General features: G+C 40.5%; 1 protein-coding gene across 1 annotated transcript; it reads right to left on the reverse strand.

Annotated features, from left to right (window-relative positions):
• Positions 1-316: 316 nt before the first annotated feature.
• Positions 317-1,044, reverse strand: LOC111082300. Its single transcript, XM_041595568.1, has 2 exons — positions 927-1,044; positions 317-872 (listed from the first exon to the last, which is right to left on the reverse strand). The coding sequence occupies exon 2, from the start codon at positions 781-783 to the stop codon at positions 394-396; it is 390 nt and encodes a 129-aa protein (XP_041451502.1). The 5' UTR covers positions 784-872; positions 927-1,044; the 3' UTR covers positions 317-393.
• Between the last annotated feature and the right edge of the window lie 23,563 nt (positions 1,045-24,607).

Below are 24,607 nucleotides of genomic sequence, written 5' to 3' on the forward strand. Positions count from 1 at the left end.
TGTCGCTGTTTGGACTTAGCTCGCGGCTGATGTTAGTCATGGCAATCAAAAACTAATAAGAATCCCACCATTCAGATGGAATTGCAGAGAAGATTCTTAACTCATCCCAGAGTATTTTAAATATGGGAGGGGTAACCGTTTGATCCAAGCCGGTGTCAAAAATGTATATGCAACGGATGCATTCGTCTCTGCAATCACTGAGCTGTGGTGATGATTATTAATAGCTACATTTACTATATACAACCATGCAGACGAAAGAGCTGTAACAGAAAGGAGTCAGATCTAGCCATATTAAACACACAAAGCTGCCATCGAAGATACTGAAGGTCTTATTGAATCAAAATTTATTAGCTTTAGGTCGAACTTCAAAGCAGTTTTTGTTTAATTCTTGGATTATTCAGAGATCATTTCTAAAATTATCCAGTTAGATCCCTTTATCAACATCCTAACGTTGGATAGGTCAAGCTTGGGAGCTTCACGGGATTTAATCAGATGCGAGATGACTTTCTTCTTCGGCTTGCGTAGCTCGAATGTGAATTTGCGTAATTTGTACTTCGGTTTGCCGAGCAGCTCTACTACATCCTTGATAATGCTGGCCAGTTCTCTAGCCCCCTTGAAGGCTGCACGCGTGTCCTCTGCAATCTGAACATCCTCGTTGTCTTTGCCTTGGGCGTTCGTTTCCGGTGAATTCTTCACTGTATCATTTGGCTTCTCGTTGCGAGGTGGCTTTACGCCCTGCCCATCATTCAATTCATACTTTGCCATTTTTCTTTGCGAAAACATACTTTTTTAACTTTCTAGGGAGCGCAACCAATTTTGTACGGGAGGAGACTAATATCGCTCTGTCTGTCCTCGGCGTTCAAGATTATAAGCTGCAGAATAATTGGGAGAGTCATTGAACGTTAAATGAAGCAACTTAAACTCACCTGCGCTTGCAAACAAAGGCTTTAAATGCAAATTTAATAGATGAGATTGGCAAAATTGCTCCTTTTTTTGCAGAAAGACTTCTGTTCTTAGTGAAGGGAAGTCAGTACAATTTTGCTTAGCGATGGTGAAAAGAACGAGTATCGACAGCATCTATCGATATTTCAAATGCGATATTCCACTGTCACGAATGATATGTAAAATGGCCTCATGGCTGTTTACAATAGTGCTGCGTCAGGGACGTTGCTAGAGACGCAGCTTTTTTTTTTACATAGGTTTGCACTTTTCTTTTTTGTACATAAGCTATTTGAACTGAAATCATTAAAACAAATTCTCTTGGTCAATTGTATCACTATCAAAAGACAGTTATGTGAGCCCCCGAGGCAATAAATGCACTGCTGGATATGTCGACGGTTTTCATGTTCTCTGAAAATAATAAATACTAGGTTTGGTAAAAAGTAACCTCCTTGGCAAGGAAAAACCTTTTTTTTCTAATTTTGTGTATTATATTCAATGTAGTCCCCTTTCAGGACAATACACTTATTCCAAAGAATTTCCAATTTTGTATCCCGTCCGAAAAATAATTTTCCGAAAGGTCTTCAAAATACTCCTCCTCGGCGTCGATGATCTTCCGTGTGAGCTAAATTTTTGATTAATGAGCCATCTTTTGATGTTTGGGAAGAGATCGTAATCCGATGGAGCAAAATCAGGCAAAAAGAGTGCATGGGAAGCACTTGGACCCTGGCCAAACACTGTTCCTGGTTTTGGTCTGGAGTCTGCAAACGTGGCACCCAGCGGCAGAATAGCCTTTTCATATGCAGAATCTCGCTCAAAACTTGGCGTGTGCGCTCAGTACTAACCCTTGTGGCATCTGCTAGCTCGTACACCTTCATTTTCCGGTCAGCCAACACCATTTCATCTTTTTTTTTTTGACATTTTCTTGTGTAACCTTATCGGAGGGCGTGCCATTTAGGACTTCATCGGCAGTGGAGTTTCGGCGACCATTAAATTTTTGAAAGAAATATTTTCCGGGGTAATCTGAAGAAGCATTAGCCCCATAATATTTATCCAAATTTTTTTTTTTTATTCTCTGGAACGCATTGTGAGCATGTAATAATGTAATGGGACAATATATATCGAAATACTGTTGTGGGCTACTGTTAAAGCTCATTGTGCAGATAATGTCTGCGCTTATTCCAGAGTAGTTGAAGAGAATATGAAAGGAAAAGCGAGATATGTCTTTGTCTTTGGTTTTTGTCGCAATTATTAATAACTACCCTATATGGCAATAGAGGCATTGCGATGTTAAAATTTGTCATCGATATATTGCGTTCGTCCCATCGCCAAGAACAGCTGATTTGGGCGCAAAATAAAAAATGTTTCCAATTGGTTTTCAATTACCGAAAATTGTTGATTATTAGGTGATTAGGTGAGTGCAGATCCGAACGCAGTTTATATAAGCTGTGGTTGCAATTAAATGATGCAAAATAAATGCTTAAATACAAATGGGCAAAAAAGGCCCAAAGAATAAATACTTAAACAAATGTCTAAAAATGGGTAACTCAGGGTGACGACTGGGTTGTAGAGTTGGGTTGCTCATGAGTGAGTGAACAAAAATGAGCTGTTCACTTCACTGAGTGAACTGAACATGCTCACTCAATTTTTGTTCAGTTGTTCACTTGTTCAGTTGTTCACTTGTTCAGTTGCTCACTCAGTTGTTCACTTGTTCAGTTGTTCACTCAGTTGTTCACTTGTTCAGTTGCTCACTCAGTTGTTCACTTGTTCAGTTGTTCACTCACTTGTTCAGTTGTTCCCTGTTGACTCACTTGTTCAGTTGTTCCCTGTTCAAGATTACTCTGCGATACACAAGACAAAATTACTTTTAGCCATATGACATTAGACTTAGACAATTTTGCTGCGTAGAGAGGGATTCTTACTTTTATGTATTGTTATTCGATATTCTTTAATATTTGGGTGGGGGGTTTTGCTAAACATACTTATTCATACATATGTACATCTATTTGTATGTATTTCGAATGAACCACAAAAATAAACTGGGGAAAATTAACAAATGTTTGAAAAACAAAGCATTGAACTGAGTGTACCACTGAACAGGGAACAACTGAACAACTGAACAAGTGAACAACTGAGTGAACAACTGAACAAGTGAACAACTGAGTGAACAACTGAACAAGTGAACAACTGAGTGAGCAAGTGAACAACTGAGTGAACAAATGAGCAACTGAGCAAAGTGAGCGAGTTGTTCACTCACTTAAAAGTGAGCAACTGAACTTGTTCAGTAAAGTGAACACTCTTTACCCAACTCTACTGGGTTGGGCTGGGTGTACTGAAACTCATTTGAATAATAATAAATATGTACATATGTGACATGGCAGATATTGAAGATACAATTTGAACATAATTGAAATGCAAATGGTACGACCATCTCGGATAAGGCAATGCGGATGTGGTGTGTGGTAGTGGGCTGCCAGGCAGGCCTGTTAGTTGCTTCCACCGCAAATTTTACATTTTCTGAGAAAATCATACGTAAGAGTCTAGAGTCAGATCTAACCATATTAAACACACAAAGCTGCCATCGAAGACACTGAAGGTCTTATTGAATCAACATTTATTAGCTTTAGGTCGTACTTCAAAGCAGTTTTTTTTTAATTCTTGGATTATTCAGAGATAATTTCTTAAATTATCCCATTATATCCCTTTATCACATTAGATCCCTTTACCAACATCCTAACGTTGGCTAGATCAAGCTTGGGAGCTTCACGGGATTTAATCAGATGCGAGATGACTTTCTTCTTCAGCTTGCGTAGCTCGAATGTGAATTTGCGTAATTTGTACTTCGTGCTCTCTGCAATCTGAACATCGTTCTCTTTGCCTTGGGTGTTCGTTTCCGGTGAATTCTTCACTGCATCATTTGGCTTCTCGTTGCGAGGTGGCTTTACGCCCTGCCCATCATTCAATTCATACTTTGCCATTTTTCTTTGCGAAAACATACTTTTTTAACTTTCTAGGGAGCGCAACCACTTTTGTACGGGAGGAGACTAATATCGCTCTGTCTGTCCTCGGCGTTCAAGATTATAAGCTGCAGAATAATTGGGAGAGTCATTAAAGGTTAAATGAAGCAACTTAAACTCACCTGCGCTTGCAAAGAAAGGCCTTAAATGCGAATTTAATAGATGAGATTGGCAAAATTGCTCCTTTTTTTGCAGAAAGACTTCTGTTCTTAGTGAAGGGAAGTCAGTACAATTTTGCTTAGCGATGGGGAAAAGAACGAGTATCGACAGCTTCTATCGATATTTCAAATGCGATATTCCATTGTCACGAACGATATGTAAAATAATAAATACTAGCTTTTGTAAAAAGTAACCTCCTTGGCAAGGAAAAACATTTTCTTTTCTAATTTTTTGTATTTTATTCAATGTAGTCCCCTTTCAGGACAATACACTTTTTCTAGAGATTTCCCAATTTTGTATCCCGTCCGAAAAATAATTTTCCGAAAGGTCTTCAAAATACTCCTCCTCGGCGTCGATGACCACCTCGTGTGAGCTAAATTTTTGATAATTGAGCCATCTTTTGATGTTTGGGAAGAGATCGTAATCCGATGGAGCAAAATCAGGCAAAAGGGGTGGCCAAACACTGTTCCTGGTTTTGTCTGGAGTCTGCAAACGTGGCACCCAGCGGCAGAATAGCCTTTTCATATGCAGAATCTCGCTCAAAACTTGGCGTGTGCGCTCAGTACTAACCCTTGTGGCATCTGCTAGCTCGTACACCTTAATTTTCCGGTCAGCCAACACCATTTCATCTTTTTTTTTTTTGACATTTTCTTGTGTAACCTTATCGGAGGGCGTGCCATTTAGGACTTCATCGGCAGTGGAGTTTCGGCGACCATTAAATTTTTGAAAGCAATATTTTCCGGGGTAATCTGAAGAAGCATTAGCCCCATAATATTTATCCAAATTTTTTTTTTTTATTCTCTGGAACGCATTGTGAGCATGTAATAATGTAATGGGACAATATATATCGAAATACTGTTGTGGGCTACTGTTAAAGCTCATTGTGCAGATAATATCTGCGCTTATTGCAGAGTAGTTGAAGAGAATATGCAAGGAAAAGCGAGATATGTCTTTGTCTTTGGTTTTTGTGGCAATTATTAATAACTACACTATATCGCAATAGAGGCATTGCGATGTTAAAATTTGTCATCGATATATTGCGTTCGTCCCATCGCCAAGAACAGCTGATTTGGGCGCAAAATTAAAAATGTTTCCAATTGGTTTTCAATTACCGAAAATTGTTGATTATTAGGTGATTAGGTGAGTGCAGATCCGAACGCAGTTTATATAAGCTGTGGTTGCAATTAAATGATGCAAAATAAATGCTAAAATAGAAATGGGCCAAAAAGGCCCAAAGAATAAATACTTAAACAAATGTCTAGAAATGGCTAACTCAGGGTGACGACTGGGTTGGGCTGGGTGTACTGAAACTCATTTGAATAATACTAAATATGTGCATATGTACATATGTGACATGGCAGATATTGAAGATACAATTTGAACATAATTGAAATGCAAATGGTACGAGCATCTCGGATGAGGCAATAAGGCAATGCGGATGTGGTGTGTGGTAGTGGTTGTAATAATGATTTCCAGGCAGTCTGCCAGGCTAACAGTTAGTTGCTTCCACCGCAAATTTGGAATTTTCTGAGCAAATCATACGTAAACTTTTCCGAAGGATGTGTCCCTTGTAATCAGTGAAGCATTTGACTTGGCCTTTCATCAAGGCTCCCCATACCGGACCCATTCGGGTCGGACATGAAACTCCTTGGCGACCCTGTGACTGCCGCAGAAGAACTTTTTGGCCGGCCAATCATCAAGAATCGTTACCCGCTCCGACAGGGGTGGAGGAGTGGTTCAAAGTCGTTACTTGTAAATAAATAAAAGGCGAAATTACAAAATTATTTTGACCACAAATGCTGGGAAAAGTGCTGCCCCGGCAATGTGGGCGTTGCGCAAAAGTGCCGACGTCAGTTGGGAAAATCTTTTGGGTTCTGGGGCCAAAAATGTTGATGACAACCAAATATGGCTACTAATGCAATTATGGTGCGAGTATCTGTTGGGTTCCTGTAATGGGCTGCTGGCCTGAGCTGATGCGGGATGGGGTGGGTTGGGGGCTGTGATGAGGGGAGCAATTTAATTGACAATACAAATTGAATCAACATTTGTAACTTTCTAATCGAATTAGCCGACAAAATGGCTTGGCTCTGGCTCTGGCTCTGGCTCTGGCTCTCTCGGTTCTGTTCGGCTCTTCCACTACACCGAAAAACAGAAGCTCTTTAGTCATAATTCAATTTGTGATTTACCAATGACTCGGTACCAGCACCGTCCACCAGAAGAGTTGAGTTGAGTGGCAGTTTCTGGGATTGCGTTTTGAGGTTTTGGCTTCATTTGCAGCAGGAAGTCAGCTCCTTTTGGCTCTGCTTACTTTTTATTTGTGAAAGCAAATAAACTTTGCGTTTTCATTGCGGCAGTTGACTGCAGTCGGCTTGACCACACACACACGCACACACACAAAGAGAGTGGAATTTTGGAAGAGCTGCCTCTAGTGTAGCTAACCACTGGAACGTGCCTTAACTTATAAAATGTTGCAAGGGACGTCTAAGCGAATAATTCATGGCCAAAACGAAGCTGCAATGCTCTCTCCATCTCTCTCTCTCTCTCATTACAAAGAACTGAACAATTTCGTTTGGTGGGTTTTGCAGATTGCAAAATAAATACATTGAGTGAATGATTGATATTTCCTGTTAATTCTTATGGCACAAGCTCTCACAGTTGCAACGTTATATACTCTCTCTCTCTATTGGTATTTTATGATGGCCTTGTGCTAAGACTTGTTGCGGTTAGTGTATACGAATGCCTGCTGCAGAAAGCGACGACAAATCATCTTTCGCTTAGGCCGAAAAACGGCTGGTTTGGTTTGGTTTGGTTTGGTTGGCCTTTTTCGGACCGCCCATAGGCAACTCTTGAGTGAGGGACCTGTGCCACCTGTTGGTGAATTGGGGGCAAAACACTCGAAACTGCTGGCTGCGTCGCATGGCACATTCACGCCTCCCTTTGCCTTCGTCAGACAATCCCCGACATTAAGACGCTGGCAATGTGTAATAACTGGCAGCTTGAGATGAAGGACAACGGCCACAGCCAGAGCGAAGACTAGGGCCGAAGATGGAGAAGATGGAGATTGAAAAGAGGAGCAGCAGCATGAGCTTCAGCAGTGGCTAAGAATGTGACAATGCTGAGCCCATTTGACATGAGCATGATATAATAAAAACCGCAAACAAGTAATGCCTATGTCTCACGTCTCACGTCTTCCGTCTCTCGTCTCCCGTCACCCGTCTCCATCTTAGCCAGTAGGAGAAGGAGAAGTGGAGGAGAAGGAGTCTTTTCCTGAGGTCCAAGTCGCAGATAACAACTAGAAAGGAGAGCAGATGACTATTCAAGTGCTGTTGTCAGGTCCATCCAGCCAGTGCCACATCCTGTGCCAGAAGCATGCCGGTTATCCTTTTGCGTGATTAAGCCACAAGTGCGTGACATTTTAATGCGACATTTATGCTACGGACAAGAGATTATTATTGGAAATGCGCGCCCAGTCTTGCGTGACACCATCAACAAGGATAACAGAAGGAGGAGGAGGAGGAGGAGCAGCAGCAGCAGCAGCAGTCAGGATAACAACACAAGTTGCTTAACGCCAGTCCTTCCACCTCGCACCACCTCGCACCACCGTCCCAACCACCCCTCACAGCTTATATATATATAGTACCATAAGTATATTTATTTTCCTCCATTTGACAACCAAGTGACAACTTTTGTTCCGGCCATTCGCTAAGCAGCCACGCATGGTGCCAGCCATCATAATCTGCTGACATCTCTGATCTCTGGGAGCTGACGATGAGGATGAAGATGAAATGAAATTCGTGGAAAATATTTAATTAAAAGAAACAGCAAACATAATGGATCAGAGTCAAAGGATCGATGCAGAACAGAAAGTGTTACACGAAATCATCAGAACTAAAGTAGTCCGATACGTTGCTGCTCCGTGTCAATTCCCATAAAAGAATAATTGCTGCACACTTAATTGACAAGTACAATGGCAACACCGAGTGTAAATGGAAACCCTAAGTAGACTGGCAACACTCACACCGACAATAAAAGTAATCATTTAAGCCATATTATGCTCACTCGTAGAAGAATTTGTGAATGGACCAACTAATAGACACATACGTATCGTATATAGCTAAAGAGAGAGAGTGGCAGAGAGTGGTTGGGTGGGTGTGTGTAATCGATACTTTGTAGAAGAGTTCCTCAGACAGCCAAATCGACTCTGGATGTTTTGTTTGCTCCTTGGCACAGAGTGCAGGCGGGTATTGGGGGGGTTGGGCACATGCACTTGTACGCAGGAAGCGGAAGCTGCTCGGTAGGTGGGTAACCGATATGTTTTTGAGTGCTTGTTATCGGCGAATGGAAGATGAAAGATAATAGCTTTCAAGATGAGCAAAATCAGAAACATGAACACAGTTTAGACATTAATTTTGCGAATTAATACACACTTCTGTACAGAATATTGCTCATATATTTTGATGTTCATGCTGTAAGGTAATTTACGTTGTAATTTCGTTTGTTATGATTGGCTCCCTTTTACCCGAGAGGTTTGCTGAATCCACCGATTCCAACAAGCAGCCTTAAGGCAAAGATATTGGGAATGTTTTTCTGGATAATTAAGTACTGGCTTGCTCAGTATGGAAACCATAGTTGAAACGATGTTCTTCTTTTGTGCCATAATATTCGAATATTTACAATGCATACTCGTACATACATATGTACATATCTAATGATTCTGCTCATGTCTTCCGTTTGCTTATGGGAAATATTTTACAGCGGCATAGAAGTCTTTCGCTGAAGTAACTCAAAAGATTCACACAGCCAAACCTGACTATTCTTTGCATATGCGCTGCTCTGCTATCATAGCATTTATATAATGTTTATAAAATAAATGATTTTTGCCTCTGTGGATTAGAACAATGCGTAAGACTGTTTCCACTTAAACTTGCTAAAAATGTGCTTAAAAATGGGAGATGACGTGGAGGTGGGACAGGGTGGAATGCCACAGGGATGTGTAGACTGAAGTGACTCTAAGTGACAAAAATCATGCAAATCGTTTTCTGATGATTTTGTTCTGATTTCGCATTTGCCAGGATTTGGCTGCATCTATTGCAAACAAGTTAATCTCATATGCGGAGATATCGGGCCTAGCCCTGCAAGTCTGCGGTCTTGTATATGGAAAGGGAAAGTGGTAAAGTTGTTAACATATCGGTGGGAAATGTGCTGAAGTACCGCAGAACAAATGACTTGTGCTTAGGGACCGTAAATAATGACTCTTTTTTATTTTTTATCGAAAAAATCATCTATTTAAAGTAGCCGCACAGAATTATTAAAAAAAACCAATAGACTGCTTTAAGGATAAACTATGCAAATCCACCAAAATTTTTAAATTTTCAGTTTTTAGGTTAATTATTATTTTCATTAACTGTTATTAATATTTATCCATAATAATTATGTTTGAGCAAAAAAATAAAACTCAAAAAAAATGATTAAACTTTGAGTTTTATTTTTTCGCTCAAATATAAAACTCAAAGTTAAAAAATGAAAATATCATGGGGAGCTATTTTTAGGCAAATCTTTTTGTTTTTTTAATACTTTTTACATGCATTTTGTTTTCGAAATTATTAATTGTTTAATTTTACAAAAAGAAGTTTTTGCAACGACTCCGGTAATAGGCAGCATCTCAAATTTGCAGGAACAAAGTGCATAACCCTAGCCAGTTTGAACAAATTGGGATACTTAAACATCTGCTCTTCCCAGTATTCCATTTTTTTTTTTGGTTCGATCATCTCATCTAGAGCCAAGCTTCTGAACAAAACATTAAAAGCTTTCTTGCAGTTTGACATCTCGTTTTTTTTACAATTGTGCATGTTTTTTAAAGCTCTGCATCTATGTTGCTTAGCTTATGTATGCTGAGAGAAGTTCCTACTAGCAGCCAGTTCGGAAATGCATGTACAAAGAAAGCTAGCTTTACCTACAATTTAATATTCATGCTTTAATCAAAATTTACGTATTTTTGTTTTTTTGAGATTTATATGAAATAAATAATGGGCCAATTGGGCTTATAAATTATATCTTCTCTTGCTTTATATAGTTAAGAAGCACAAACCTCAACATCTTCAAAATGTATACATATTTTCATAAAACTATAAACAGATTTGTTTTTAATCGAAAAACATGTTTATGGTGTTTGGGTTGATTGGAAATCCTTACGGATTTGTATCTATTTTTTTGCAGCTCCCCTTAATATTTTCATTATTTATGTGTGAGTTTTATATTTGAGCGAAAAAATAAAACTCAAAGTTTAATCATTATTTTTGAGTTTTATTTTTTTGCTCAAACATAATTATTATGGATAATTATTAAAAAAATTATTATCAATAAAACTTAAACAAAATTAATATTGTGATTTCTTAAATATAGATATAATGATTACGGTCCCTGCTTGTGCTGGCTACGACGATTAAAGCAGGGATAAAACGCAAGTCATTTGTAAGAACTAAACAATAATACGCTACCTTTTCAGATTTGGGATTGGGAGCCAGAAAAGATATGATAAAACTAAGCCCGAGGATGTTTGAGAAGTTAAGAAATTCAAAAGCGGAAAGCAGTTACACATTTTTCGATAATACACTTAAAGTACTGTAGAAAATTAATGTATTAGATAAGGTGATGTTTAAAAGAAAAGAAGAATACTCGGGAGAGGAGATTGGTGACAGATATCCTGAAATACTGGATAAGTATTTAAAGGAGGGCTGGAAAGCCTTGTCTACGAATCGTAGAACCCTTTGATAATATTCAAAAATACAAAATAGAATCTAGGCTCTAATCAGTGTGGGCCAAGTTAATGGGTATTAAGAAGGCGAGTGAGATATACAACAAATAAATAAGAACTGGGATATTATGTGATGGACTAGGAGCAATTAGTTTAATAAACCATAAATAAACAGACTCACATGCAGTAAGCGACAAAGTAAATTTGACAGATCTGATTGAGAACAACTGGATATTATAAGGGTGCCAGGACACAAAGGATTTGCGATTAATGAAAAAGCTTGTAGAGCAGCAAAGAGTGTACAATGTATCTACAATTAAGCATTAAAGAAGCTCTAAGAGAGATAAAAAACAGCGTCGAAAATATATGGAATGAGGACTAGAAGCAGGTGCCCATAATACCCTGGCACTATAATATTAAGTGGAAGGCGAAAAGTATTAAGATAATAAACAGACTGTTGACTGGACACACGTATGAAAAATCCTTCTTACATAATATCAAAGCAGATGACTCCAATATTTTGCTGAACATTTGATTTTCGAATGCCAACGAATTTACCAGCCTCAGGGGTAAGTTTTGAATGCTTAAATACTATAGAAATAAAAGAGAAATATTAATCGAAAAAAGATCCTCTCCATCTTACAGTGCTGGCAATCTTTATGAGATCCATTCTACAATCACTTGGAGTCACTTAGTGTAACATCAGACATCAGTCTGAAGGTCTTGAGCCTTGAAATGCGTCGACTGGTACTGGTAGATTTATTTATGAACGATTTTAGATGTGCATTTAAGGACCTCACTGAAGCCCCTGGTCATGTCCGTTTATTAGCATTTATCATCAATTGTCTCTCAACAGTAGGACGAGACATTGGCTGGCAGAGCACACAAAGAATAGGAGCGACATTGCGTCTCTCAGCTGAGTTTTTTGCATTCATTTTGGGCATTTTTCAATTTTCCATTTCCATTGTGCGTGACGCGGAAAATTCCCGCTCTTTGTGCGCTGTTTGTATGCGTCTCACAGCGGCGTCCCAGCGCCGAATCTTTCACATGAAAGGGCCCTTTGTTGGACTCTGGCGGACTGCTTTGCACCACCTCGAAATGCTGCTGGAAAACCCTTTCTGGTAACTTAAGCTTCAATTTCGACTCTATTAGGCAACTTACCCCGTCGCCGTACTCCACATGCACGAGTATGCATGCTCTGGCGGCTCTGATGCGGAGGCAGGCAATGTGTGTGGTGCTCTTTTGCTGCTGTCGGCAGTCTGTAGCCTGGCATGCCAATGGGGACCCGGGACCAGGACCAGGACCAGGACCTTCCTTATGGCATCGCATTTTACCTTGACGCCAGCACTGGGACTGCCTAACCAAGATGTGCCACTGCCCGACCCCTCCCCTTCGCGACTGCGACTGCCACTGCCACTGCCATGGTCTGTAAGCTACTTGAATGAAATGTGTTGCATAGTTTAAGGTTGCTGCTGCACAAAGAGCAGCAGCAGCAGCAGCTAGGAGCCAGGACCCGGAGCAGCAGCAACGGGACTATCAACTATAGTCGAGGAAATTACTTTTAACATTTCGAATGCCGTCTCCGGGAGCGCTGCCCCGCAGCACCACTCAACCCCCCACACCCACACTCCCACAATGAAGACAGCAGCAGCACAAAGTGTGTATTTATATTTAAGAAAAATATATGTAAAAAAAGCGAAAGAAATAAAGTTAAAAAAAGGAGCGAGTAGAGGGAGGTTGGAAGAGTAAAGTAAATGAAAAACAGGAAAATTATTTGATTTTTATGCATTTCACTTAAGCAACAAAAAGGGGCTCCACAGCTCCATTGCCAGAGCCCGCGACGAAGATGAAGACAGAAGACAGCAGCAGCAGCAGCAGCCCGATGGAGACGCAAGGCGGAGCAGGAAAAGCTCAAGAAGCATGGAGCAGGAGCAGGAGCAGGACTCCAAGCAAAAACCCCTGAAGCTCAAGTCGGAGCTGAAGCTGGAGGGGACATGCATGCATTATAGATGAACGTTCGCCGGCGAACGAAATAAAGCAAGCAAATAAATGCAATCAGGAATAATAATTCCAGGGGCCAAGGCAGGCCTGTCGGAACGGGATAACTTGATTTCCCCATTACATGGCGTGGGAAATCCCCTCTGCCCACCCACCCAGCAATTGTCCACCTCCCCGGAACGCATAAACAACGATTTTGCATGGATCGAAACTCAATGGGCGCGAAGGGGTGGGTGAAGGGCGACGCCAGGTCATGCACTTGGCTCGTAAATAAAGCCAAAAGCCTATCTTCAGGGCTCTGCCCACAACAAGGTGGAACAAGAACAACAAAAACAAAAATAACAGCACGAAAAAAAACTGAAACCAAAAAGGAAAAGGAAAAACCGATGAAAAAAGGCGCCCCCACAAGGACGAGCTCCACTTGGTGTTTTTCACTTGGGGAAAAACTTAATTATGCATGGTTAACACGAAAACTCAATAAATTTTCAAATAAATTCACATGAGGCAGTGGGCGCCAGCAAAAAAAAAAATGAAAAAGCATACAGTCAGGCGAAATGGGTGTAGAAATCTCCGTCTCTTCGTCTATGTAAATTTTATTTGCCAAAGGATTTTTCAGCAAGTTTCCTGCCTGCCTCACACACACACAGAGCCGAGCCGAGCCGACTCGACTTGACTTGACTCTCTCTCTCTCTCTGTTGCATTTAGATTTATTTGCAACGTGTGTGCTGTGTAAAACCTATTAGGCAGAGGGGTATGGGTAGGGGGCTGACAGTGGGCGTGCCAGCTCCAACTGTTGCGCAAGGAAAACCCTGGCTGGCACCTTTACGCTCCAAACTAATCGCCTGTTGAAAATGCCTCTCGCACTGCGGCGGCCCAGAATTTATTGAGTTCTCATATTGAGCAATGCTATAAAAATAATGAACCAAAGTCCTGGCCAAAGCCGAAGCCAACGCAGGCAGCGTCGAACCACCCACCCACCTGTGGGGCGGCGAAGGCGTAGGAGACTTGTGGCTGGGAAAATCCTCTGTTCGATGCGGTACATTCAGCATCGAAGCATTTCCACTTGAGGATGGAAGGAAAGATCCTAGTGGGGAAAATAAAAATAAATGATTAAAATATTGGCTAGCAATGAGACATCATCAGAAAATCCACAGTTCTATTTAATCTATGGGTTATCCTTTTCCCATGTCAACTGAAAGTTCATTACGCGAAGACATAGGCAGAGGTCCTATAAGCAGAGGTCCTTTGTTGCCGCAGATATCGTAGCCGGTAGAACTGAAATGGAGTAACCGGATGCGGCAGTACAGGGCACACCCGCTGTCGTCGACAGCCGGCTTAACCGAAGCCCACGCAGCTTAGCGTGTCCTGGACAGGACACCCAGGGGAGGAGCTCAACAGCATGCGGGGCGAGGATGCTGTGAATACTTTTGGAAAAACGTGGCAGGAGAAGCAAAAAGTGAAATGAAGCCGAAAGGCAAATAGAGCATAAATTACGCAAATCCAACACGACACTTTACAGCGACGACTCTGGGTGGCAGAGTGCGGGTGGCAGTGTGTTGCAGAGGCAGCCACCTCGCCCCCATCATGCGTGTGTGTGCAGCATCCAGCACAACATGAGGACAACAACAGGAAAAGCAACAAATAAGTTAAGTCAAAGTCGAAAAAGCAAACAAACGTGATAAAACGAGGGAGACGGCAGTATGTAGTGGCACACACACACGAGGCACGAGGCAGATATGTATAGCCATCCCGCTTGCACGGTGCAGCAAAAGTGTGGCATGCAATCAGGCGCCAAATGCTCAAGTGTCTCATTGTCAGCATGTTGCATGCAGTAGCATCAGCAGCAGGCCAATGGAAAATAAAGTAAAATGAACAGCAACAGCAGCTCCGCTGTGGCAACAGCAACAAGAAAGGAAAAGTTCTGCCTGGGATGGACGAATCATTTGATGCTCTTTCAGATGCGATTCCCATGCACTTGCAACATTGCCATGCAAAGGTAAATGAGAGTGCAAATCGAGAGAGTTGGTTACTTAAAGTTATTTTCCGAAGGATCCTTTCCAATGCAAGCCCATCGACAACGATCCCGTCATCTTCCCGATGTCAGTAGACGCTTTTGCCATTCGTCATGCATGGACAGAACTCTTGTCATGTTCGTCGTACACTCTGCAAGGGTGCCCAAAAAATGTTAAAGCAAGTAAACAAACATTGTATGCCATTATCAGGCACTGTCAGCGACAACAACAGCAGCAGCAGCAGCAGGAGCAGCAGCAACAATCAACAGCAGCAGGCAACATAATTTGCAGTTGCAACTGAGAATATTTTCAATGGTTTGAAGCTGAAAAAGCTGACAGCCGCCCCAAACCTTTCCTCCCAAAATACAAAAAAAAAGAACCAAAAATAACTAAAGAGAAGGGCAAACAAGAAGGAACCAGTGCATGTCACGAACAGTGGAACAAATCCGATTTGGTTTGGCTATGAAAATAGCTTTGAGATTGGATTATACATACATGAAATAATTTACTTAAGCGAGAACTAACTTTGCAGAGTTTCCTAATCCTTAGCGACTTGGGCTTGCATTAATCGAGGAATAAAATCGAAGGTTAAATATGGTAATTATATATTATGAATATACATATTATTCCATCCAGGAATCTATTTATTTATACCATCTAACTTCATTGTTTGAGGCATGCAACAAATTAAGAATTAAAAGCCATAATCCGAGTGGAAAATGTTAATGGATTTAGTTTAACGAATCAAGAGAATGTGAATCGCAAAATATTGTTTAATTACGATGAACATTTATCCACATTTGAGTTTTACGAATTTTAATAATTTATTTATTCGAATGCCGAAGATAAGATAAACCAGTTCTTAGTTCTATTCATTTTTCCAACCAATATGTTCTGCACATTTCCCACAAAACTCAATAGATTTTCCAATCGATGGTCCACGGTGCGCGTCTGTATGGTCCGTAGCTGCCGGCAAAGTCCATTGCCAGGCATAAAGCCATTGCCGGATACGCCGGCGAACCTGAAACTGTCTATCTGTGTTAGTGTGTGTGCGTGTATGCCCGTTTGTATGCATGTAGTAGTGGTACACTTGCACTAGTATATGTGTGTGTGTGTGTGTGTGTGTGTGTACGGGGGGAGAGGGCGTATTTGGGTATTTGTATGCAGCTGCATGGTTGAACAGTCAATGGCGGTGTAGCCCAAAAAGGCCGGAAGTGCAGTGGAGCAACAACGATTGCCACCGAAATGTAGGTGTAGATGTATATGTGTGTGTGTGAATGGATGTGCTAGTGTATGTGTGGCTAAACAAAAGTGGCACAACGAGCTAAAGTTGGGGCTCAAAACAACAGAAAAAAAGGGACAAAAATAAGCAAAAACGACCCCAACGAAACGAAAAGCCAACAACACAAAAGTTGACATAGAAATTGTACAAACTGAAAATGATTTGTGCGCCCCATCCCCCTCCTCGCCCACACAAAATGGTCTCTATGTGTGTGTGTGTGTGTTTCTATATGCTGTATGCATGTGTGTGAATATAGAGTGCATCAAGGAGCAGGTAAGTCCTGTCTCAATCACTGCTTTGGACAGACAACAGACCAATACAATATATTCCAAACAACTTTTATGCAACATCATTCTAATGATGTCATAGATATTTTATTCCCTATACTATGCTGTAAAAAGTCAGATTTTCTCTGGTGGAAGTCTAAGCAATGTTAACATTTAAACTAAATTTACACCTAGACACACGTACATATGTACCTCGAAGAGTTTGGAGATATACATATGAATTAGTTTTGTGGTCGAAGTGGATGTGTGTAACACACAGAAAGAACATTTTCCGACAACAAAAGAACCATCATATAGTATTCTTCTGTCTGTCCGTCTTGTTTGACGCCTATTTTTCAGAGACATAAGTGCTAGAGCAACTAAATGTTGTGGGCAGACTCCTGTGTCTACCGCCCCCGCAAAGGACTTAAAAACTGTGGCGATCCACAATTTTGAATACACGAGAAAACAGAAAACGCAGCATCGTAGAAAAATATCATATCAGTTTGTCAAATCTGGATCAGATTGGATCATTATTATACTCTCTCTCACACACTCTTCTTCGTGCGACCTCTGGTGGAGGAGATGAAGTTAGACTAGCGTGTTGGTATGAAAGGAGAGAGAGAGAGAGACATAGAAAAAAAGGGGAAAACAGATAAAATATTTTAAAAATCGACTGATCATATGTTAGCTCTCATACATACATATGTACATACGCATGTACATGTACGCCTAATTAATGCACCTATACACAACAAATATAAGGACACAGGGTATCATTTTTTTCGACTTTTCCTGAGTTTTTAAAGCCAAAATTATGAAACAAAATATCGCACAAAAATCTTCAATTTTGAATTTGAAAGTCTTATATTTCCCCAGACGGTAAGCTGAAGCTATAAACTGTTCAGGTCGTCATTATAGATGCATTTATCAGTTTTTAAAATTGGCAAACATCATTAACACTTAAGATAAAAACTTAAAAAATAACCCTTTTTTAAGTTCTGTAATAGAAAAAAAAAATTATCACTAAGAAAGTTTAAAGACCCAAATCTATAAAAAAAAAACGAGAAGGAACGTGTGAGTCGCGACTCTACTTATACCCGTACTCAGTCAGTATATACATACATTTTTGAGCTTATGATTTTTTAGAATTTTAGAAAAAAAAAATACATTTTACATTTTACATTTTTTTGCTACATATGCTATCTACATCTACATATAAAATGTCTATTATACATCTAACATGTAGATTGTACATGTTCCATTCATATTCTACATCTCCTCCGCTAGGGGTTGCTCGCGCACTGAACGCGGCAGAGTGTGCGAGCGAGAAGGAAAATGAGTTGTGTTGTCGTTTGATGGAGGAGGGGGAGGGGAAGCAACTGAAAATTAATTTCTTCATTCTGGCTATAATTATGATCCGATCTGATTCAGATTCGGCAATCTGGTAGATATGGGCAGTATCTACGATACTGCGTTTTTAGTTTAATCGTTTCTTTAAAATTGTGCCTGCCACAGATTTTCGTCCTTTGTGGGGGCGGAAGGAGGCGGGGCGAAATTTTGAAATACACTTGTAGCAGTGTGATATCACATGAGTCTGGAAACCAAATTTGGTTGCCCTAGCTCTTATAGTCTCTGAGATCTAGGCGCTCATCGAGACAGACAGACAGACAGACAGACAGACGGACAGACGGACAGACAGACATGGCTATATCGACTCGGCTATTGATGCTGATCAAGAATATATATACTTTATGGGGTCGGAAACGTTTCCTTCTCTGCGTTACACACATCCACTTTTACCACAAATCTAATATACCCCTTAACTCTTTTTTGAGTACGGGTATAAAAACGAGAAGGAACGTGTGAGTCGCGACTCTACTTATACCCGTACTCAGTCAGTATACACATATGTGAGCATGTTTTTTTAGAATTTTAGAATTATAAAAAAATTTTACATTTTACATTTTTTTGCTACATCTGTTATCTACAGCTACATATAAAATGTATATTTTACATCTAACATGTAGATTATAGATGTACCATATATGTTCTACATCTCCTCCGCTAGGGGTTGCTCGCGCACTGAACAAGGCAGAGTGTGCGAGCGAGAAAGGGAATAAATAGCGGGTCTCTGGCTGAAGTAGGCGGGGGAAGCAACTGAAAATTAATTTCTTCATTCTGGCTCTAATTATGATCCGATTTAGATTCGGCAATCTGGTAGATATGGTCATTCTCTACGATACTGCGTTCTTAGTTTTATCGTATCTTTAAAATTGTGCCTGCCACAGATTTTCGTCCTGAAGGGGGCGGGGTGAAATTTTGAAATACACTTGTAGCAGTGTGATATCACATGAGTCTGGAAACCAAATTTGGTTGCCCTAGCTCTTATAGTCTCTGAGATCCAGTCGACAAACAAGACGGACAGACAGACATGGCTCTATCGACTCGGCTATTGATGCTGATCAAGAATATATATACATTATATGGTCGGAAACGCTTCCTTCTCTGCGTTAACTCTTAACTTAACCCTTAACTCTTTTTGAGTACGGGTATAAAAAAGTTGGTTTGCTTTGAAGCGGAAAAAATTTAGAAGTTATATGGATTCAACTTGGATAAAATGAATATTTTACATAAGCGTTATGATTTTATTTCTTAATTTTTACTTTTCGATAATGTGTGTTTGTTTTGTGTAAATCCCTGTTTATACACGTAAGCTTTTGTGTTTGCTTTTTGTCTTTCATGCCTTTCGTTCAAGTTTTAAGTTCTTTCTGGAGAAAAGCACTGGCGCTGTTTGCAGATGTTGGGCATACCAGGTACACATGGAGTTTGTAGTTTTGCAGATCATTCATAGACGAATCCTGAAAGTATAGTCCAAAACATACATATCTGTCTTGTTGCTGGTTTTTTCCCCCATTTTCCTGTCAGTCATTGTTTACATTTTGCCAGTGCCAAAAGTGCGAATTGTTGACAAAGACACTAGCATTAACTAACTATGTGGGATTCCTTAGCGACTATGTAGAACATCAAGAAGATGCTGAATAACCTCAAGAAGCAAACCCGCGTGGGAACAGATTTCGGCTTGCAGACGCATTTGCCACTTGATGGTGCAGTAGAGGAAGAAGAGTCGAATAAAAGAAAACACATATGATCGCCAAAACAAAACAAAAAACACAAAAAGAATCGAAGCCACAGATCTTCTAGAACTAGAACTTAATACATTAATATATTTATATTAATATTGTAATGAAAATTAATTTTTGAAAAGGTATATAATGAGAAACGCTATACCCTATCCAGTACACATAATGTATTACCGGGATGCCCAATGGTATTTAGTATAAGCGATAAGCGCGGGTGAAGCGGGAGTCTATCCAAAAAAGAATATAAGTGAAGACGGACACAGACACGGAGGAAACGCCACAAAAACTGCAATAAATATCATTTAAATAAACGTGTATTATTCTTTTTTGACTACCAAGCGGCTGTGCAACGACTTAGTGTTTTACTAATTCTACAAACAGCAAGTTAAATAATAAGCATTTATCTACGAAATAGCTTCAACTTAGCCCCCGAGCTACGGAACTATTTGGAAAATAATTGGTACCAGCAAAACAATCTGAAACTCGACGCCAAAGCTTGTTTGAGTAAAACACACTCAACACAACCCTCTATTGGTATTGTATTGGTATGCGCTCGCAAAAATTGCGCGGCACAAAGCGAAAACTAAACCCAAATCTCAGATTTCCTTCGGAACTTAAGGTGGAGCGCGATTAGCCTCAAACAAAGCTGGCGTTGTCAATTCCATCCTGCACAACGAACTGCTCCCATCGACAGTTCAGTTGAATGTCATCGATATAACACGTAAAGACTCCTGATGGGCCAGCCTCAAGTACAGATATTGAGTGATCAAGCCAAACTGAGGTTGATCTTTTCCGCAGCTGCTGATAGGATAGAATCTGCCAAAACGAACAAAGCAAGGCAAGAAGCGACATGAGTAAACACGCTTGCGGTGGTAATGTGGCAGAAGCTGCTCCCGCGGAAAATAGAAAAAGAAAAGCTGAAGAAGTGGGGGTCGGTTCAAGACGGTGTCGGATTGAATAGCTCGATTTCATGACAATATGCAAGTGATTGCAAGATCAAGACGGTAGAAGTTGAGTGCAATAATGATGGGTATCAATTAAAGACTAAAAGAGGGCAGGCGGACGGAATTGCCCGTGCCCTAATACAAGCGAAATAGAGAACGATACCTGTTCAAAATGTGCATACAGATCTCATCATTGATCACATCAAAACGCGAGTGGACTCCCCCGAAATTCTGGATTCATCCTCCCCCAAGAATAATCGACTCTGACGCTCTAAAGCGGACCTTGCTGATGTACAAGGCCAACTACAGAATAGACAAGGCAATCTATCAGAATCGGCAGGCTCGCTGTCTATTTATAACATTGGGATTGGCATGAACAAGTAAAAATAATACAAAAGATATGAACGGCTAAGAAGTAAAATTCAGAGTGAGGCTTGCCGCTGGCTGGCTCCTATTTATATAGGTTCTGGGGCCCGACAGTGCTGCCCTTTGCCACGACCAGCGCTGCCAATTTAGCGTTTTTTCGTCAGATATGGCTTTTATATATGGTACACTGCAGGACAAATTTTTCAATTGCGTGAAGCGGGAATTCTGCATTTTTATACCCGTACTCAAAAAAGAGTTAAGGGGTATATTAGATTTGTGGTAAAAGTGGATGTGTGCAACGCAGAGAAGGAAACGTTTCCGACCCCATAAAGTATATATATTCTTGATCAGCATCAATAGCCGAGTCGATATAGCCATGTCCGTCTGTCCGTCCGTCTGTCCGTCTGTCCGTCTTGATGAGCGCCTAGATCTGAGAGACTATAAGAGCTAGAGAAACCAAATTTGGTTCCCAGACTCATGTAATATCACACTGCTACAAGTGTATTTCAAAATTTCGCCCCGCCCCCTTCCGCCCCCACAAAGGACGAAAATCTGTGGCAGGCACACTTTTAAAGATACGATAAAACTAAAAACGCAGTAACATAGAGAATGACCATATCTACCAGATTGCCGAATCTGAACTAGATCGGATCATAATTATAGCCAGAATGAAGAAATTAATTTTCTGTTGGTTCCCTCTCCTTCTCCAGCGCTGCTGACGCTACTGATTCTCTTTCTCGCTCGCACACTCTGCCGCGTTCAGTGCGCGAGCAACCCCTAGCGGAGGAGATGTAGAATATAAATGGTACATGTACAATCTACATGTTAGATGTGGAATATACATTGTAGATGTAGATGTAGATAACAGATGTAGCAAAAAAATGTAAAATGTAAAATTTTTTTTTTTAATTTTTAAATTCTAAAAAATCATAAGCTCAAAAATGTATGTACTGACTGAGTACGGGTATAAGTAGAGTCGCGTCTATAGAAGCGACTCGCACGTTCCTTCTCGTTTTTTTACGTTTATTACTTTTTATACCCGTACTCAAAAAAGAGTTAAGGGGTATATTAGATTTGTGGTAAAAGTGGATGTGTGTAACGCAGAGAAGGAAAATTTTCCGACCCCATAAAGTATATATATTCTTGATCAGCATCAATAGCCGAGTCGATATAGCCATGTCTGTCTGTCCGTCCGTCCGTCCGTCCGTCCGTCCGTCCGTCCGTCCGTCTGTCCGTCTGTCCGTCTGTCCGTCTCGATGAGCGCCTGGATCTCAGAGACTATAAGAGCTAGCGAAACCAAATTTGGTTTCCAGACTTATGTGATATTACACTGCTACAAGTGTATTTCAGAATTTCGCTCCGCCCCCTTCCGCCCCCACAAAGGACGAAAATCTGTGGCAGGCACAATTTTAAAGATACGATAAAACTAAAAACGCAGTATCGTAGAGAATGCTCATATCTACCAGATTGCCAAATCTGAACTAGATCGGATCATAATTATAGCCAGAATGAAGAAATTAATTTTCTGTTGCTTCCCCCTCCCCCTCCCGCCCACGACAACGCAACTCATTTTCCTTCTCGCTCGCACACTCTGCCGCGTTCAGTGCGCGAGCAACCCCTAGCGGAGGAGATGTAGAATCTAAATGGTACATGTAGAATATACATGTTAGATGTAGAATATACATAGTATATGTAGATGTAGATAACAGATGTAGCAAAAAAATGTAAAATGTAAAATTTTTTTTTTTCTAAAATTCTAAAAAATCATAAGCTCAATAATGTATATACTGACTGAGTACGGGTATAAGTAGAGTCGTGTCCCCAGAAACGACTCACACGTTCCTTCTCGTTTCCTTTTTTTTTAATGTTGCCACCGATTACATACAAAATTATGTATACTTTATTGATGTATGCCAATACGACCACTAATATAAGGCAACTTTCAATTTTGCATATCAAAGCTTAATAATTCCCAGACGTTTACGAGTATCTGCAAATAGTTAATGTCCAATATATGGCTGAGTTTATCGGCTAGTCCCGCAGAGCTAGATAATGGAAATAATGTATAAAACATATTAAATATCACCTATCTCTCTGAAAATTGTCAGCTTTATTTTTGTTTTTTTCAAGTTAGAAACCGCTTTTTTTCTGATCAAAAGTTGGTAGCACTAGCTGGATATCTCCATCTCTGTCATTTTTCCCCTCCACATGCCACCATCACTGTATCAGACTACTTACCCCTTCCACTACTCCATGTTATAGTCTATAAGTAGTGTTGCCGCATTTGGTGGGTTATCGCCAAACCAAGAGGTTTTTTCTTGTTGGCGGCTTTTATGCATCTGTCGATTTTTTGCTTATGGTCCAAGGGATCCACTGGATTTTAGTTGCACAAACATAAATGAAGGTTGGTGAGACCCATAATGCAATTATATAAAGTGGTCTCGTCGGCAAAAGCAGTCCTTTAACAATGCTTACAAAAAATCGTTCTCTTCAACAAGCGAGCCCGCTCTGAACGTTAAGGGACTAAAAACAGAACGATTCGGCAGCCGACGAGACAACCTTATATAATTGCATCATGGGTGAGACCACTAACCATACAGCAGAGGCCGGCAGCGTCGTATGCACTGTGCATAGGAAAAAATTTCGGGCAGCGCAGTCGGCACACGTACAACGTAAAGACTTCGTGTGGTTTCGTTATTCTGCCTGATGACGTACCAGCAGAGAAAATTCTGCTCTGCTGACGTCGCGGCAGAGAAACATGCTTCGGCCTATGCACAAACGGCTTCATATTCTGCTCGCTTGCCTCAGCGGCAGAGAAGCATTCGTGTGCCATATGCCACTAACCAAAGACTCTATAACGCAACAAGATGCGTAACGAGGAAGAAACGAGAAGGAACGTGTGAGTCGCTTCTGGAGACGCGACTCTACTTATACCCGTACTCAGTCAGTATATACATTTTTGAACTCATGATTTTTTAGAATTTAAAAATTAAAAAAAAAGACATTTTACATATTACATTTTTTTGCTACATCTGTTATCTACATCTACAATGTATATTCCACATCTAACATGTAGATTGAACATGTACCATTTAGAATCTAAATTTTAGATTCTACCTCTCCTCCGCTATGGGTTGCTCGCGCACTGAACGCGGTAGAGTGTGCGAGCGAGAAAGAGAATCAGTAGCGTCAGCAGCGCTGGAGAAGGAGAGGGAAGCTATAGCATTCTGGCTATAATTATGATCCGATCTAGTTCAGATTCGGCAATCTGGTAGATATGGGCATTCTCTACGATACTGGGTTTTTAGTTTTATCGTATCTATAAAGTTGTGCCTGCCACAAGTATACATAATTTTGTATGTAATCGGTGGCAACATTAAAAAAAAAGGAAAAAAGTAATAAACGTAAAAAAACGAGAAGGAACGTGCGAGTCGCTTCTATAGACGCGACTCTACTATACCCGTACTCAGTCAGTACATACATTTTTGAGCTTATGATTTTTTAGAATTTAAAAATTAAAAAAAAAAAATTTACATTTTACATTTTTTTGCTACATCTGTTATCTACATCTACATCTACATCTACAATGTATATTCCACATCTAACATGTAGATTGTACATGTACCATTTATATTCTACATCTCCTCCGCTAGGGGTTGCTCGCGCACTGAACGCGGCAGAGTGTGCGAGCGAGAAAGAGAATCAGTAGCGTCAGCAGCGCTGGAGA

The sequence above is a fragment of the Drosophila obscura genome, unplaced genomic scaffold (genome assembly GCF_018151105.1).
Source record: "Drosophila obscura isolate BZ-5 IFL unplaced genomic scaffold, ASM1815110v1 contig_73, whole genome shotgun sequence".
Lineage (NCBI taxonomy): Eukaryota > Metazoa > Arthropoda > Insecta > Diptera > Drosophilidae > Drosophila > Drosophila obscura.

Coding starts and splice junctions, on each gene's coding strand:
- LOC111082300 (XM_041595568.1), bottom strand. CDS start 783: ATGTTTTCGCAAAGAAAAATGGCAAAGTATGAATTGAATGATGGGCAG.